The sequence below is a fragment of the Lemur catta genome, chromosome 6 (assembly GCF_020740605.2).
Source record: "Lemur catta isolate mLemCat1 chromosome 6, mLemCat1.pri, whole genome shotgun sequence".
Lineage (NCBI taxonomy): Eukaryota > Metazoa > Chordata > Mammalia > Primates > Lemuridae > Lemur > Lemur catta.
In genome coordinates this window covers 5,496,670-5,514,669 of record NC_059133.1, presented here as the reverse complement: position 1 = coordinate 5,514,669, position 18,000 = coordinate 5,496,670, and the positions used below count along the sequence as shown (strand labels likewise).

General features: G+C 55.7%; 1 protein-coding gene across 2 annotated transcripts in view; it reads right to left on the bottom strand.

Annotated features, from left to right (window-relative positions):
* Window positions 1-18,000, bottom strand: part of SCUBE1 (signal peptide, CUB domain and EGF like domain containing 1) — a 118,018-nt gene that overhangs the window by 51,230 nt on the left and 48,788 nt on the right. For both annotated transcript variants that reach the window (XM_045554719.1, XM_045554718.1), the window contains exon 5: window positions 756-881. In XM_045554719.1, the coding sequence (XP_045410675.1) occupies window positions 756-881 (126 nt within the window). The remainder of the gene's footprint in view (window positions 1-755; window positions 882-18,000) is intronic.

The following is an 18,000-nucleotide window of genomic DNA, read 5'->3' as shown; positions in this document are numbered from 1 at the left end:
AACAGCCCCCTCCACTCTGTGTAGACAAAGGGCAGATGCAACAGCAGTCCAGGTATCCCTGCTGCCCAATGAGGAGAGGCCACATCCTGCCATCCCCCTACATGGCTATTGGGCAAGTGTGTTGGGTCTGAAGCATTTGTGGATCAGCTGAGTGTGCTCAGCTATTGTCCTACTTGTTTCCTGGCTCCCACTCCTTCTGGGGAACTGGGTGACCCTGTTAAGAGGCTGGATTACACTTGAGCCCTGCAGGCAGACCTCCGAGCAGGTTCTGAAATGGCCCCTTTGGCCAGAGGCCTCATTTGACCCAAATCTCCCAAGGTATCATCATTTGCAGTCAGCTTTGCAAGGGTCAGAATATGAGTTCTGATCTTTGATTCTGGAAATAAGGTCAGCACAGCCAGAATGGGACCCCGAAACCAAACTCCTGTCCTTCTTCGTACAAACCCATTACCAAGGGCTTCCCAGGCCTATGGAGAAACCTGGGCTTTTAGACCTCTGTGCCACAGCCCTCCATTCCTGCTGGAGAGCTCAGGCTCAGGGCCCAGTGTGAGATCCAGCCCAGCTCCTGGGGCAGCATTGGTGGTGTCGTGCCTAGTGGGGAAGACTCCAAGCCTGGAGTTCACAATCCCTGTCCCTCATGCCTCCCCCAAGCCTTGCCCTCCCTGGCCAACGTCCAGCAGGCTGGATAGACCCTCCACAAAGCAAAGGCAGGAGGCACATGGGGATGTCTGACCCAGTTGCCTCCATCTACCTACGTGTGCAGTCCTTCTGGTTTTGGGCAAGGTCAAAGCCGGGCCTGCAGTCGCAGGCCACCCCACCTTTGGGCGTCTCCCGGCAGATGTGGGCACAGCCATGGTCTTTGTTCATGCAGTTCATACCCTCTGGGAAGAGAGATGGACAAGAAAGGGGTTGGGGACCAGGGAGAGGGAGGGAGAGAGAAAATTTCAGGCTGAAAAGAGATAGCCAGATGGTACGTCACAATCAAATAGTGCGCTCTTGGGCTGCCACTGCATGCACCGTGCACACACGCGTGTACACACACGCATACACACACACACGTGTGCATCAGCCACTCACATGGAGATCCCTTAGGGAGAAACCAAGGGCCTGGTGCCTGGGTCTGGAGTTGGCCTCGCTCTGTGAGCTGCACTGTCAATGACACCTCGGGACCCACGGGGGCGAAGCTCCTGCCCTAGGTCAGGTTACAGACGTGGTCTGTGGAACTACTTTCATTTTGGAGTCATTTGCTCCCCCCGCCCCAGTCACCCATGGTTCTAGGACACCCCCACCCCAGCAGAACTGACCTCCCCTCCCTGTCTGCCTGGGGTAGCTCAGACCCTCTTCCATTGACCCAGCTGATGTTTATCTTCCTGTGGTTTGTGAGGAGTTTCCAGAATTTATGAGGTCAGGGATCAAGTGAGAGGTTGTAAGTCACAAGTCCATCAAGAGGCCAAAGGCAGATGAAAGGGAAGAGCTGCTGTCTGCCAGCACACCAGCTCTGTGACCCGACTCCCACCTCCACCTCAGGAAACTAACGCGGGAGCGAGGCTGGCCTTGGAGAGAGGAAGTGAACGCCGTGGGCAGCTGCACACACACAGGGCGGCCTCCTTCCCCAGGGCACACACTGGCCTCTTGCTCAAGGTGAGGCCCAGCTCAATCTCAATCCTGTCCACTTTAAACATGGGTGTGTGGCAACTTAGCATATGTTGAAAACACAAACACCCTGGTAGTTATGACAAAGATAAAAAAAAGTCTTAAGTTAAAATCAAACAAACGAACAAGAGTGAAGCCTGCACTCTTCCTAGTACCCTTACTCCTGGTTTCACCGGATTTTGCCATTTTTATCATTCTTTCACCTTGACTTTCTCATATCTCCAAATCAAATTGTTGGACTGACGCAGAGTAAAACCAGCTAACCAATGACTGAATAAGTAAAGCACTCTCATGCTGCTGCTCCTCACAGAAGTGACCCGTTCACGTGGAGAGAGCTTTCCGCTGACTCAATTCCAAGAGAATTTATGCACGAATCGCACAGACCGTGGCATGCTGATAGGCATTTAACCACCTGCAGGGTGGAGGGCTGATCCGTGGCGTTTGCCAGTTTCTGTGGTATAAATACTCTGACCATGGCTGGTTCCAAGCTACCAGGGAGATGTCACTGAAGGCGGAGCTGGAAAGAAATTGTGTACAGTTGGCTCTTACGAGCTGAGACAAGCCGGCCCTAGCACGTGGCTTTCTTAGAAAGGTTGTTGTGAAGTCAGGGAGGTGTAGGTGTGAATCCAGCCTCCTCACTAGCTGTGTGCTCTGCAGACAACTGCTTCCCTCCTCTGAGCCTCCTCTGTAGAATGGGCACGGTAACCTCTGCCTCCGGAGGAGGGATGCGAATGAAATGTGGTCAGACAGGAAAAGCGCCAGGCACACACAGACTGGATCTCTCTACGGAGCACTAACTTCTGAAGGCTGCAGAGGGGGAGGAAGTGTAACTCCTCCCTGGGGCCCTAGCCAGGCAGCCCCACCTCAGGGGTGGCTTTAAGTAGAGGGACTTCCTTGGCCCATTGAGACATATTCAATCTCTCATCAGGTCTTCTGGGAGACTCCTGCCCTGCCTGCCCTGGCGAGGGTGTGGCCTGGGGTGGTGGCCACGAAGCAGTCTCCCTGACCATCATTAATGTCCATGGTAAGTGGTGGGCTCAAGGCCCAGGGTCACCTGCCCTCCCTCCTTATATGTCTCCCGTGGCTCTCTGCTGTCCAGCTTCTTCCCAGCCCTGTGTCCCACCCTCCCACACGCATTGCCTGGGCCTGCAATCAATCCCATGCTGCCTGTTGACTGTCCCCCAGAGGTGCCCCATCCTCCTTTTCTCCTTTGCTCCTCCATCCTCCCTGGATACCCTCTCCTGTCTTCCATAAACTAACTCCTAGGCCCGTCTCCAAGTCCACCAATTCCTCAAAGCTGTTTCTTTTTTTGGGGGGGTGCGGGGGGGACGGAGTTGCACTCTGTCACCTGGGCTAGAGTGCCATGGTGTCAGCCTAGCTCACAACAACCTCAACGTCCTGGGCTCAAGCAACTCTCCTGCCTCAGCCTCCCGAGTGGCTGGGATTACAGGCACACGCCACCACGCCTGGCTCATTTTTCTATTTTTAGTGGAGACAGGGTCTCACTCTTGCTCAGGCTGGTCTCGAACTCCTGAGCTCAAGCAACCCTCCTGCCTCGGCCTCCCAGAGTGCCAGGATTACAGGCGTGAGCCACCACCCCTGGCCTCTTGGATCTTGTTGACTCATGGGCTATGCTCCCTAGCACTACCGCCCCACGTTACTTTCCCAGGGCTGTCCCACGGGTGGCACGGAGATCAATGCTGTAAGCAGAGCTGTGCTTCTTCGTAAGCTGGGAAGAGCCCAAGGGCCCCTGTTTAGCTCAGGCTTACGTGTGATGAAGAAAGGGAGATTGAATTTCCATTCCCAGCCAAAGAACCACAATTTACGAGAAGCCCTGCTAATCATCAAGAGCCATGAATGTGTCTCTGGGGAGCTCACATGGCCCCGAACCTCGGACTACAGAGTATTAAGCTGTAGAGATCACTCAGTTTTCTCATTCACCGTGGACTTGCCATCAAGTGATTTTTCTTTTTGAGTCTCTTGACTTTAATAATGAGCCAAGATGTTGTTGCTTTGCTATCATAGGATAATTTTTGGGGTAATCTAGCATCACTACCAACTATAGTAATCCATGGTCACCATGACACGAAGCAACAGAACTGCAGAGCTGGGAAGGGTGAGCCCCAGTTCCCATTGGCAGTGCCAATCTCAAAGGTCTCCACCTTAGTCCTCTGAACCACTGTGGGGACAGAGGGGGCCTCCACTCCACCTGAAGACCCTGAGGTGGAGCCGAGGTGCTGTGATCAGTCCTCAGCACTCCAGGCCAGGCTCCCGCACCCTGCCTCTGGCCCAGCAGCCCTAGCATGAGGCCCCACTGTCCCTCCAATGGAGGGCAAGGGATGGGGCGGTGATCGTTAGTGGGACTGGCTTCAGGACCTCTTTATGTTCGTAATAATTATAGAGGAGCCCCAAGAGCTTTGGTATATGTGTTTATGGGTTACAGCTATTAATATTTACCATACTAGAAATTAAAGGAGAGGAATTTATGTTTATTAACTTACTTAAAAATTAAAAACTTATTACAAGTTAACATAACTAATATATTTTTATTGAAAACTGTATTTTCCAAAATGAGGTGAGGGCCGCCTGAGACAAGAGCCCTCGCAGCCCTACCAGCCCCCAGGCTGGAGTGAGCCAGGCTCCCTGGCTGTGCTGCAAGGCTGGCATCTGCTCAGCATGAGTGCTCCCAGGGTGCTGTGTCCCCAAGATGTGTGGGTGTCAGGGCATCACCATCACACTTCAAAATGACCCCTGCAACCACTCCAAGGATGGCTGTAAGTGACCAGCCTGGGGTGACTGTGGCTTCCCTGAGCTGATAATCCAGCTTCCCTGGCAGCACTGGCCTTCAGGCTGTGAGCAGACAGGCTGTGTGGCCGGTGGAACCACAGAAGGTCAGGGCTGGGCGGATCCGTGCAGCCCATCTTGTCCATCTACCTTTCAGGAAGAGAAAATGAGACCCTGAGATGGGCAGCGAGTGTCTCAGAGCACACAGCAGGGCTGGAACCCAGGCCGCCGGGCTCCCAGCCAAGGCTCTCCGGCCCTGGAGTCCGCCCAGAGGGGCTGACTGGCAGCAAACATTTCCTGGGTGAGCAGAATCCGGAACCAGCACAGCACTAGCCTAATACATGGTGCCTGTTACTGCTAATTGTCCCCAACTTAAAAGCCTATTAAAATTCAGGGCCAATTCAGATGCTGCCTCCCGCTGCAGCTCTCTGGGCAGCCCTTCAACAAAGCACACAACACCTGGCTCCTCTTTTGACCTTCCGTGGCTGTCACGGAAAGGCCCTGAGCTAGAATGGAGCCTCAGCCCCATGCACCACGGGATGTCTCTGACTGCATCCGCCACCCCTCCAGCCTTTCCAAATGGGGCAAGGTTCCCCCGAGGAGCTGTGTGACGACTGCCTGGGTCTGTGACTCCCTCACCGGCTTGTCCTCTGAGCCCCACTGAGGCCAGAAGCAGGCCTGGCAGAGCCTCCTCCACAACCCTTCCTCCTCTGGGCTTGGCCTTGGAAACTAGTCCCTCTTCTGCCTAACTGATGCTTTCATCTTCCCAGAGCTGCTCAGGACCCAACCCCAATCCAAGCTGCTGTTCTTGGTTCCCTTGGCTCTCCAGTTTAAAACATGCTGACGGGGTAGCTCTGTATCTACACCTGCTCTTGGTCTCTCCCATTAGATGGTGAGCTCCTCAGGCAGGGGATGTGTCCTGGTCACTGCTGGCTGCGGCATCTAGAACCACAGCTGCACACAGCAGACGCTCAGCCAATGCTTAGTGAGTACCTGAAAAGCCACCAGGAGGAGAGGCCAACTCCAGGCCCCGAAGGTGGCACAGCCATGGGCTCACCACACTCAAGACAGCCAGAGGAAGACTGCCCCACTCAATAGATGGGCTGGGGGCAGGACCCCCCTCTGGCTGCCGTGCTGCCTTCTCTGGGTCGCTTGTTTTCTGAGCTGTGAAATGGGGATGTGATAATCTTTACCTCCAAGGACTGCCGTGAAGCTCAAATGAGATAACTGTATCAAGTATGGCACAGGGCAGGTTCTCAATAAAGTGTGACTGTTACTACACTGTTTCCACTTTGCTGCTGCTTCCTTCTGCTTGTCTTAAATCGGAACAGCTGCTTATGCTACTCTCTTTCCTGCCAGCCATGGGTAACTGGGGGAGGCCTGAGCTTTGCTTTTCTGTATCACGAGTACCCAGCACAGGGCCTGGCACAGCGCTAGGAATCAGCAAACAGTGGCTGGAAGAAAGAGAAGAACGAGTAGAGAAAGAGAGAAGGAAGGGTGGAAAAGAAGAGAGGGAGGAAGGAGGAAGGAAGGAGAGAGAAATAAAGGCTCTCCTATCTCAGAACAGATCAAGCCATTGTCTGTTATTTTAGGGGGCAAGACAAGAATTCCGGAAAGCTATTGTGGCATCCCTTGTGTGTTCTCTGAAACACAGTGCTTTGGACGCCTGATGCAGGAAATTCACAGCTTACAGCTCTGAGAAGTCCTATGGTCAGTCCCTTCCCCCTCACTTAGCTCAGAACCCTGGAGTGGAGGAGACCCCAGGACTAGCAGGAATTGAAGATGGCCCACTCCAGTGCCTCACCTGATAGACTAAGCCACAGTGGCACAGGGACAGGGGCAGCAGGCTGGTGCAGAGACAGGACACCACTCCACCCCGGAGCGTGTGTGGCTTCCTCTGTGCCTCAGAGCCTCTGGGGCAGAGCGGGTGGCATCCCCTCCCTGTCCTCTCCCAGGAGGGCCATCCTGAGGGCAGTGAGCTAACGGGAAGGAATGCCAGTGTGCCTCCTCCTGCAGGCAGTATTGCTGCATGGTTACTGCCAAGGCCATGGGGGCCAGGTGGAGACCAAAGGTGGAGAGGTGAACCCTGGGGCATGTGAGGTCTCAGTACTAAGCACTGCTGTTCCAGGAGAATGGTCCTGGCACTTTGTGGGTCTGCGACTCCACTTCCTCTGCCAAAGCCTCGGAGGCAGCCTCCAGCCCCACCCTAACTCCTCCCAGCCAGCCAGGCCCACTGGGGCTGGCTCCGGTTGGCAGACTGCTCACCCTGACGTGAGCCTGCGTGTTCCTCAAGAGCAGGCTGAGCCTACACGTGTCCACCCCCAATCCCAGAGGCCCAGCCCTGGCCCAGGCACAGAGCAGACTTCCCTGAGCCTGTTGGACTAAGGGGCCCTGGCTCAAACTCTGCCCTGTGGCTCCCTGCTTTGTTCCATGTTTGCTCTTGGGAGCCACACATCTCCCTCAGCCTCGATATGGGGGGGCAGCCAGAGATGAGTTCAGCAGAAAGCCTGTTGTCTTCCCTCCTGGAGGGGAAGTGAGATAGAATTTCAGAGTCATTCCCAGAAACCCTGGTCCTCAGAGGGCCAGTGCCCATTAGGCCAGGCTGCCTGCCAGGTCGAATCTAATCCGATCCAATCCATCCAAATCCAATTACACTCTGCAAACTCTGACCGAGTGTCTCCTTGGTGCCCAGGATGGGCTGGGAGCAGTGAGGAGACAGATGCCTTGCTGCCACATTGCCAGGTTCACATTCGGACTCTGCCACTTGCTGTGTGACCTCAGGCAATTCACTACACCTCTGGACCTTAGTGCCTAAAGTCACAGGACCTGCCTCCCAGATGCACAACGAATGTGCGGCCCCTGCTCTGCGTGAGTGAGGCACTGGCTAAGGGTGCACTGGGCAGGAGGGAGTCACAGGAGGGCTGTCAACAGGGAAACGATGTACTGATGTGTCAGAAAGATCTCTGGATGCTGTGTGGAAGGTGCCCCGAGGGGCAGGACTGCAGGTCAGAGACAAGAGGAGAGGCTGTTGCTGTCACCCTGAAAAGGATAAAGGAGCCTGGTGGGGGGACAGTGGCTGTGGGGACAGGGAGGAAAGCTGATTGGACATATTTAAGAGCCTCTTCCCTGAGTTTTCTGGAAGGCATGACATATGGACTTGGGCCCTTACAACAGGCCTAAGAAGCAGGAGTTGCCAGGCCCACCTCACAGACAGGCACCTGGAGGCTGGGGCAGAGCAGATGAAAGACGTGCCCTAAGATGTGCCCTCTCTTCCCAAGTGCCCCGAGCTTCCTCCTGATGGGCCCCATCTCCAACTCCTTGCCCTCTCTGGACCCTCTGACAGGCCCCTTCCCCACTAGAACCTGTTTTTCCTAAAGGCTACCATTGTTGGATACTCCACCAGAGTGTTCACAGAGAGAAACAATGGCAGGACCTGCCTGGCCCCAGCCAGTGTGCGCCTCCCACCCTCTGGCAAGTTCATGGATGCATCCAAGGCAGGGAGTGGTGGCAGGCCCAGTGTTTGTACTTAGGAGCAGGGCCTAAGTACAAACACACTGGGAGCCCCCAGCCCGGGACAACAAAGCCGGAATGTGTCCTGAGGGTCATTGCTATGGCAACTTCATCAATAACATCATTTTCTGCATCCATGTCCCTTAAACACATGGGAAGGGACGGCAAGCTGGGAACGGCAGAGCAGGAAGAAAAGAACAATTACCTTGTCCCGCCCTTCCCCCCACAACTTGGGAGGAAGGGACCCTCCTTCCCTTCACCTCATCAACAGAAAATTATGGAGCCAGGAAAGAGGCCAGAGCCCTGGGGGCGGGGGCAGGCGGAGGCTGCTGCCACGACCCAGACTCAGCGAGCTGTCCAAGTCAGGCAGAGAAAACAAACAGGGGCTCCCACCAACTTCGAAGGGGGCCTGAAGAAAGTACCAGAAAGGTTCTGCCAGCGAAAAGGTACAGGAGCAGCTGTGGGGACTGAGGACGATGACAGCAGTGGTAGCTGCATGTGTTCACCTAGAACTACCTGTGTACCAAGTGCTGTCCACACACCGCAGATGCGTCACCTCAGTGACTCCCCCGGCAGCCCCAGGAGGCGGGTATGGCGCAGTACAGGTTGAGAGTCCTTCAACCGAAAACTTGAAATCTAAACTGCTCCAAAATCCAAAACTTTTTGAGCACTGACATGATGCCACAAGTGGAAAATTCCACACATAAGTACTTAACACAAACTTTGTTTTATGCACAAATTAAAATACTGTATAAAATTACCTCCAGGCTATGTGTCTAAAACAAATGAATGAAACAAATGAATTTTGTGTTTAGACTTGGGTCCTATCCCGAAGATGTCACATTACGTACATGCAAATATTCCCAAATCTAAAAAAATCCAAAATCTGAAACACTTCTGGTCCCAAGCATTTCGGATAAGGGACCCTCGGCCTGCATTACGTCCACTTAACAGGTGAGAACACTGAGCACACAGGGGTCAGTGACTGGGGGGAGAGGCTGCACCTGGGACAGAGTGGGAACGAGACAGAATGGTGGCAGCTGTGGCTGCAACACAGGCCACCAGGAGCTTGCTGTGGGCTGAGGACGCCAGAGCTGCCATTTACTCAGGACACCACACGAATTGTAACCGGTTATATATCACCCCCTCACCCCACCAGAGGGGGGCTTCTCAAGGGGGCAGGGCCCACACTTAAGTGACCTCTTTGCTCCCACGCCCCAGGCAGTGCCTAACTCCCAACGAATGCACAAGAAACATTCGCTGAACCCAACCATGCTGGTGAGAGGCCTGGGCTCAGCCACTCTAGGATCTGGACTCTGCATCAGAACAGGGGCCAACACTCAGACAACAGCGGTGCGTCTGTCTGCCTGGCCGCCGGTCTGGCTCCCCCAGATCCCCTAATTACACGCTAATAGCATTTGCCCCTGGAGCAGTGTGCTGAGAGCCTCTCATTATGTGGTGGGCTTTAGCAGAGATGCAACACTCTGCCTCCCACCCTGTACTCCCCTCTGGGGGCAAATCCAGTCCTGGCCAGGTACTAGTAGCTAGCTGCCCCAGACCAGACCCCCAGCTGACCCTGAGCCTAGCCACTCCCAGGTAGCACCCCAAGAGGCAGCCCCATTTGTAAAATGGGAGCAACTGAAGAGGCTGTGGGCTTCCACCGACCCAGAGGGTCTGTGCCAGGCCCCATGCCAGGCTCTCTGCAAACTTCCCTAATTAAATCTCTCAACAACCGACTGCCAGGTACCACCAGTAGCCCCACCTGACAGGTGAGGATGCCGCAGCTCAAAGAAGTAAAGAGACTTGCCCAGATCTGCCAACTTGTATGACAGAGCCAGGATCCACCCTCCTGATGACCATTCCAGCAGTGGGTCCAAAGGTGTCCCAGCCCTCAGCCAAATGCTCACCTTACTCCTGCCCTAGTGCCCACGCAGCAGGTGATGGCCCCTGAAGGGGACTCTGCTCCTCTCACCCTCCCTCCCACTCCCCACTGCTTTGGCCCATGCCACTCTAGCGGATGCAGAGGAAAGAGACTGTTCCCTGGAGCCTCTCTGCCTGCTCCTCTTCCTGTCCACCCCACGTGCCTGAGTACTGGCCCCTCTGCTCTCACACCATCCAGGCCCTCCTTTGGGGCTTGGAGGCCACTGCCAGGGCCCCAGGAGGACTAGTCCCTCTGGGCATGCACTTGCCACCCAGCCTGTCCAGCCACAAAAGCCCACCTGGTATTGTTTGGCTCCCAAGGCCTTCCAAGTCCATCTGCTCGCCTGCTCACGTGCCCACTCATTCCGCAGACGTGCAGGGAGAGCCTCCTTTGTTTCAGGCCTGAGATCCCATTCAGGCGCCGGCCTTTCCACATGATCAGTCTGCGCCTTTCATCCTGTCCTGCTCTCCCAGTGGTCAGACCAGTCAAGCCCATAGCAGGTGTCCATCAAACACCTGCAGGGCGGTCGCTCGATGAGCTCACTGAGTAGGGACATGGGGCACAGCCCTGAGAGATACTGTCCTGCTTTGTGTTAACACTCACGCAAATGGCCAGAGTGGGTGGGTTTTCCAGAAAGCTAGAATTGGAAGGGCCCTTGGAGAGTGCGTGGATGGAGGCTCTCCTTCCCATGGAAGAGGATGAAGCCCACAAGATAGCAACTGTCTTGAGTCACACAGAGCCACCTGCCCTGGGCCATGCAGCCATCACGCAGAGTCCATGTGTAACCTCCTGCTTCAGCACCTGGATTCTCAAGCTCAGCATTCTTTCCATCACATCAGGAGGTGGCTCACAAGGCACCACTGTCCTTGTTTGGGGACTGTCAATCAGGCTTTCAGCTCATGCATTCATTTACTCCCTTGTTCTATAATATAAGCCTTTGCTAAGCGCCACCTGTGTGCAGTTCTGTGTTGAGACTCTGGGCAGAAACAGCCGGTGTGCCCATGCCCACAGGTGCATTCTCAGTTGGATACCAAGTCCGTCGCCACGCTGCTCACTGCAGGCAGGCACCAGGTACACAGATAGCAGACGGAGAGCTGAGGCTGTGGTCGGCTCCTGGCACACCAGATGCGAGTAGAGGGGTGGGCTGGGTCCTGCCATCTCCGAAAGCAGGATGGACAGCAGCCTCCCTTCAGCCTCCCCTCCCTGCCCTGGTGCCTCGGCCAGTCCTGGCACTGGGAACCCCAGGACAGCTGCCTCTATGAAATAGGAGGTGATCCTGTCTCTGACAGTTGGGAGGACTAAGAATCATTTGTAGAGCCACAAAGTGCCACATGGCATCATGGAGGTGGGGTAGGTTGACTTCAGCAGCTCCGTGTCATGTCCCCGTTCCCACCCTTTCTTAGGTGTGTGGTCTTAGAACATGCTCAGTTTCCTCATCTGTAAGGCAGGGAGACTAAAGCCCTCTTGTAAGAGTGCTAAAGGGCAGTAAAAAGGGTGATGAGCTCCAGCTCAGATCCCTGAAGCCCCCCAAGACTGGGGTGCTCAGGAGAGGCCTCCCCCTCCCCAGCACCCTGGCGTCTCCTGCCGCCACCCCGTCCCAGGGCGATCCCTCCTTCCTCTTCCTCAACTCCTGAAGTTCCCCAAGCTGATCGCTAGGTGTCACCCCACTCAAGTCAAGGCCCTGCTGAGGCCCAGAGAGGACCTGCCGGAGAGACCTACTCACCTCCTGAGCTTCCACTGCCCGTGGCCTGGAGGCCAGAGGCGTCCTTCTTCCCCTCACTAGGGTTGCCAGATTTAGCAAATATAAATATGGGATGCTCGGTTAAATCTGCATTTCAGATACACAGCAAATGCTTTCTGAGTATAAGTATATCCAAAAGTTGTATGGGTCATACTTATACTAAAAAAGGCTCTTGTTTATCTGAAATCCCAATTTAAATGGGCACCCTGCATTTTTATCTGCCAACCCTACCCCTCCTTTCGCAGGGACCCTAAAGGAAGCCACTGGTGGGGGGGCTGATGTCCGGTGCCACCCTCAGCCCTGCTGTGAGCAGGGAACAAGTCTGTTTCTCCTTCCCAATAGGTGAGCAGATGGAGGCAGCCCAGGCACGGGGGCCACGGTGGTAGCATCCTTAAGGTGTTCTCACAGCAGCCCCCTGGGGACCCGGGAGGAGAAGCCAACAGGAACACTGGGGGACACACTAGCAGGAGTTTCTCTAAGGCCGTTAGCAGCTCCCCAGTGCCACAGCCAGCCACCCTCCACCACTGTCCACCTACGTCCACGGCGAGGGGCAGGGGCTGCAGAGCCACAGGCCTGACCCGAGCCTGGCAGCAGCACACCAGAGGTAAGCACCTCCCTCCACCATGTACACGACAGGGCGGCAGCTGGTACTTCCCCAGGCCCTTCGAGGATTGAAGGGCCCAAGGGCTTAGGGCACGGTAGGCACTCAACAAATCCCACACCTTGGATCCACAGATGGTACAACCACCCTTGGGAACTTAGGCCAATTCCCACCATTTATTCTCACTTAAACAGGCTGCATTCAGTAAACAGATCTGCGGGTGCATGCTGTAGTGAGGCCTGGGGGAAAGGAGCAGGCCGGCAGCAGGGAGGACAGGTGCTCCCAATGAGGAACCGGCTTACGCAGAGACCTGGAGGCACCAACCCGTGGGAGGCTGGGGTCTCTGAACTTGTGACAAACTTGGGCTACCCTGCGAGAGACCTTGTGGCGAGAAAAGCCCAGCGGACCTGCAAGCTGGCTGCAGCTGAGGGAGGGAGCCCAGGAGACAGCCGCAGCGGCACCCAGCCAAACCGCAGAACCGTGAGAAATCGCAAGATGTGGCACACCCCTGGGCAGCCCTCTCCTGGGGGTGGCTGTGCACACGGCTGGGCACACAGGGCACTTTGCAACTCAATGCCACACATAACTGAGGCATTGTCTCCCTCATGCTATGGATCTCATCTCCTTTTCACTTCCATCTGACATGTGTCCTCTGCACTCAGCCCTGTGTGCGACATAAAAACACAAAGATGACTCAGACGCATCCCGTCTCTTCTTGGGAGTCGCAGCCTGGTCCTCTAGCAGAGGACTGAACCTCTTTACAACACGAGTGCGGGTCAAGAGGAAGACATGCCTGCCAAAGAGCCAGAGACTGTCAGAAAGGAAGTGAATGTGAGCTGGGATTTGAAGGGTGACTGAGTTCTTCAGGGAGAGAGGGGACAGGGAATGGCAGTCCAGGCAGAGGGCATGGCAGGAACGAGGGCACAGGTAGTTAAGGGCCTGCGTGCAGGAGCCAGAGGGAGCTGGACCGTGAGAGGCCTTGGAAGGCAGTGAGGGCCTAGCCTGGGGGGACAGGAATGATGTGGGCTTTGGAGAGAGAGCACCCTGGCCACAGTGTGCAGCAGGGAAGGGGGAAGAGGCAGATGCCAAGTATGCCAATTAGCAACCACAGTGCCTGAAGAAAGGAGGGTGATTTGAGAGGTGCGGAACATGATCAGGCTGGGATGTGGAAGCCAAGGGCGTGGAAGGGTCCAGGGTGACAACACGCTGGGAAGAAGGTCTGGGGGCATGGGAAGATAATACATTTGATTCGAAGCAGTTGGCAATGCTGCAGCTGGGGACTCTGTCCAGGGGACAGTTGGCTCGGGGTCACGGCTGGAGCTGGGTAAGTGGCCACTGCTGGTCAGGGAGGAGGCCAGAGCAGCCCTGGGGAGGACTAGGAGAGGGCTGAGGGCAAGGAGGAGCCCGGGTTGGTGCTGAGGAGGAATGGAAGACACATGGGCCATAAATACCGGAAGAGTTCCGTGAGACAATCCAGTGGCCACCAGGCTGGGGGACAAAAGCCTGCCTGGCTGGCCTCAGTCAGGTGACGAGGCCCTGGGAATGCTGCGGCTAGTGGGTGGCTGGGCAGACGTCCTGCCAGGAGATCGGCTGAGGCCTCATGGCCACAGTCACAACCCAGTTCCCCTAATGAGGCCCACAGAGGCTGGGGAGGAATAAGACCCCAAATGACCCAGGATTACTGTGGCTGGTTCCACAGTGCCAGCCAGGCATCTGCCCAGCGGTTTCTGAACCCACACTCTGGATCTGCGCAGCTTTTTACATGCTGGGCATCTGCTCACAACCCCCGCGCTGGAGGCGGGGACGTGGGCTGCAGTGTAGGCGATGGGCTCTGGCCTAGAGGCCTCTGCCACCAGCATGTGAGGTGACCTCCGACAGGCCACATGGCCTTTCCAGGGCCTCTGCTACCTTACTCTAGAGCAGGCGTGCAGGCCAGTTCCCACCAAATGGTCCTTTCAGTTCTGGTGCGCCTTGGCTCAATGACATGTCCTCATCTTCCCCAGACTGCCTGCTCCCTACCAGGCCACATTCTGGACACCAGGGGTACAAGGGGTCCTTGTGTCCAAACAAAAAAACCTCATTTGAGGGAGAAAGACCTGGGAGCAGAGACAGGAGAGACAGCGGAAGGAGGCAGAGGGTAGGGCGTGGACAAGACAGAGACAGGTCCAAAGAGGCAGGGGCCCACCTGCTCTGCCTGGGTGTCAGCAGGGAACAGGGAGGAGGGCTCTGTGCAGAGTGCTCTTGAGTAAGTGGCGGTCAGGGTAAGAGGGTGCTTCAGACAGAGAGAGCTCTGTGAGTGCAGGCTGGGACAAGACTTTTGTTGTGGCTGGTTCATGACACGCAAGGTAAGGAGAGGCTGAGAGCCAGAGCCCTCTGGGGAGCCACAGGCAGGTCCTGGGCGGAGAATGATGTGGCCAAAGGGACAGGAGGAGCAGTGGCTCTGCCTGGGGCGGAAAGACGCACTGGGCAGCTGCTGCGCTAACTTAGGAAAAGGATGGCAGCCTGGCCCAGGCAAAAGGGATGGTGAGGTGGGGGCTCTCTGCATCATGGGGGTCTGGGCTGTGTGGCACCCCCTGCTCTTGCCCCTCCATCTGTTTGTTCATTTGGTTTCTTTGATCTTAGGAGGCAGTCAGACCTGGGTTCAAATCCTGCCTCTGCTACTTACTCATTACGGACAAATCACTTTGCTTTCAGCCTCCATTTTCTTACCTGCAAAATGGGGATAACAGTAGCTACATGACACAGATTGTTCTCAGGATTACATGACTCGTGTCAATCTGGGCACAATGTTTGGCCCGTAGTGATGCTCAGCTACGATGCATGTGATAGCTGTTCTGCTGACCCCAGGGCCAGGTGCTACACTAGGGCTATACCTTGTATATATGATCTAATTTTAATCCTCATAAACAATTCTGTAATGAAAGACTCTAACATTTGCCCCTCTTTATAGATAAGAAACCAGGACTTGTGGCTGAGAAGGGAGCCAGAGCCGGGGCAGCTACCTCCTGGCCTGGTGCCCTCTGAGCTGCAGATCAGCCCCTGCCCTGTACCGTCCACTCCAGGAGACTTGAAGTTTCTGCAGCTCGGAGAATATTTCCACTGCTAATGTCGTGAAGTAGGTACTGGGGGTGCCCCCAGCGCTGGCTCAAGGCCAGGCCAGGAGAGGGGCGTGAAACTGGGCTCACCAGCCAAAGGAGTTGTTTATGGGGTGGGAGGCTCATAAAAAATAATGGGCTGGATTTATTGTCCCCGCCTTGAGGGCCATTCCGGACCGCACAGGCCCAGGACAGGTCTTCCCCAGTAGCACCGTAAATCTCCCCACTAAGCAAGAGAGCTGTTTATTCTCCTGGTCTGTAGCAGGCAGGGGAGCAGGAGAACCTACAATGCCACACGTCCCACCCAGCGCTCTGGCCTGGCTGGTCCACCCCAAGGAGTGGTGGAGGGGCAGTTGCTGAGGCTGGAGCCATCTCCCCTCATTTTAAACAGTTCCTAGCCATGCTACCCCAACATCCACAGCCGATGAGGGAAAGCACTAGAACAGGGCAGCAGATGTCCCTGGCTGTGCAGGGCCATGCTAGGGCCCCTCAGGTCAAGGCCTGGCCCACATCCCACAATGTGGGAATCACATCCCAGAAGCCAATAGGAGCCCAACAGCCAGGCACAGGGATAGGATCCTACGCCCACATGTGGCTGGGGTGGCTCAGGAGGGGCTGTGGGTCTCTGCCCATTGGCTTGTTTATCTGAGTCTGGGAGCGGGATGGAGCTGGGGAAAAAGAACTGGCTTTGGCATCAGACATCCGGGCCCTGCTACTGAAGTGCTGCCTACAGAGCGGCACAGGGAAGCTGTTTCCCCTTCTGTGACGGGGATGGTGGCACTCATCCGGAGTGCCTCACGGGCTGGCTGTGAGCATCAAGGTGGTGCTGCCCGGAAAACCACAGCAAAGCTGCCGGAGGGCGGAGGGGACCTGCCGAGGACACCTGTGGGCTGAGACAGGATTGGGGGAAGGGCGGTGTCCAGTCGGCCTGCAGGCCACGCGCAAGTGGGAGCAGGATAGGCAGAGCAGGAGACCCAGTCGGGAGGAGGACCAGGGACTAGGCTGGAGGAGGGTGGCAGGAGGGCCAAGAATAAGAATTTTAGACACAGGCTGCCCCAGAGGCTGCCCCTACAGTGAGACCTCCCAGATCTCTGCCCTGACCCAGCCCCAGGGAATCTGCACCTGAAAACTCTTGGGTAATCTTTGTCAAGGAGCCCCCAGCCAGTCCCGAGACTGCTGTGGGCTTGGAGCAGGAGCTCAGGATGCAGGGGCAGGGTGTGCCTGGTCTCCTATAATGCTTCTGACCATGGCCCACTTGACGGGGTTTAAGGTACAGGGCTTCACCTCCACTCAGCTTAGGAGTCTGAGTGCTGCCTGGAAAGAAACACTTGATTTTTAAGTCCACCACGCAGTAAGCATGTGCTATGGCTTGAAAGTGTCTGTCCCCTCCACAAATTCATGTTTTGAAAGTTAATCCCCAATGCAGCAGTATTAGGAGGCTCTGCCTTCATGGATGGATTAGTGGCTTTTAAAAGGGCTGGAGAGACAAGCTAGGCCCTTTTGCCCTTCTACCCTCTGCCTGCAAAGAGGCACCATCCAAGAAGCAGAGAACAGCCCTCACTAGACACTGAATATGCTGGTGCCCTGGTCTTGCACCTCCACCTCCAGAAGTGTGAGAGGTAAATTTCTGTTCTTTATAAACTAACCCCTCTCAGCTATTTTGTTATAGCAGCAGGAACGGGCTAAGATGGCATGCAATCTTGCTGACTGAGGGAGTGAGCTCCCTCCCAGTCTCCCGCACCCCCCGTGAGGCATCTGCCGAGCCCTTCACCCATTGGTCGGGACCTAGGGCAGGTCTGCCTCTCCCACAGCCTGTGGGTTCTGAAAGGACCTGCCCTGGCACAAAGCTCTACTTGTGCAGGTGGGATGGAGGGGTCTGGGCACATGGTCACTGAAATGCAGTACAGAGAGGGCAGGAAGAGTCCTGCTGTCCCCACAGCCCTAGAACACCTACAGGGACAGCTGAAACCCCATGAGTCTCCCAAGCTCCTGACTCTCAGTGAAGCCCCAATTCCTGAGCTTTTCCTCACTTATACCAGTCAAGTCCCAGTGACAGACTCAGGCTCCCGGAGCCTGCTACCTCCCTCTCAGCCATTCTGCGCCAGCCTATTAGGAGAGGGAGGGTGGACGTCTGCCCTTTGCATAAGCCTTTCCTGGACACTTGAAATAGACACTGAATGAGATGCTGAGGACTCAGCATTTTCAGCCTCTTAAAAGGCAGACTAGCTAGTCCCCCAGACCTCAGGGCTCTTTGCCATAAAGAGAACAAGGCCTCACCTTGTCCAGAGACACCTGCCACTAAAATATTCCACACCTATGTGACACGAGTAACAGACCTCTCTGAAGTGTAAATCTGAGGCAGACAGAGGGCTCAGTTGAGGGTGTGCCTGCCCTGCCTATCACCTTCCCCTCAGTGACCCTCCTTCCACCCCCCGCTCAGCCACCCTGTCAACTCCCCTCTCAACTATCCTCCTGCCACCTCCCCGCAGCCATTCTCCTGTCCTCTCCCCTCAGCCATCTCCTGTCATGTCCCCTCAGTCACCCTCCTATCATCTCCCCTCTCAGCCATCCTGCTCTCCACCCATGCTGCCCCCGTGTGAGTTCCAGACCCTGAAGGCTGCCAGCCGCCCTGCCCTGTTCCTTGCATGATCTCCCCGTGCAACAGAGGCGAATGTGATCTCCTTACAGTGGGATC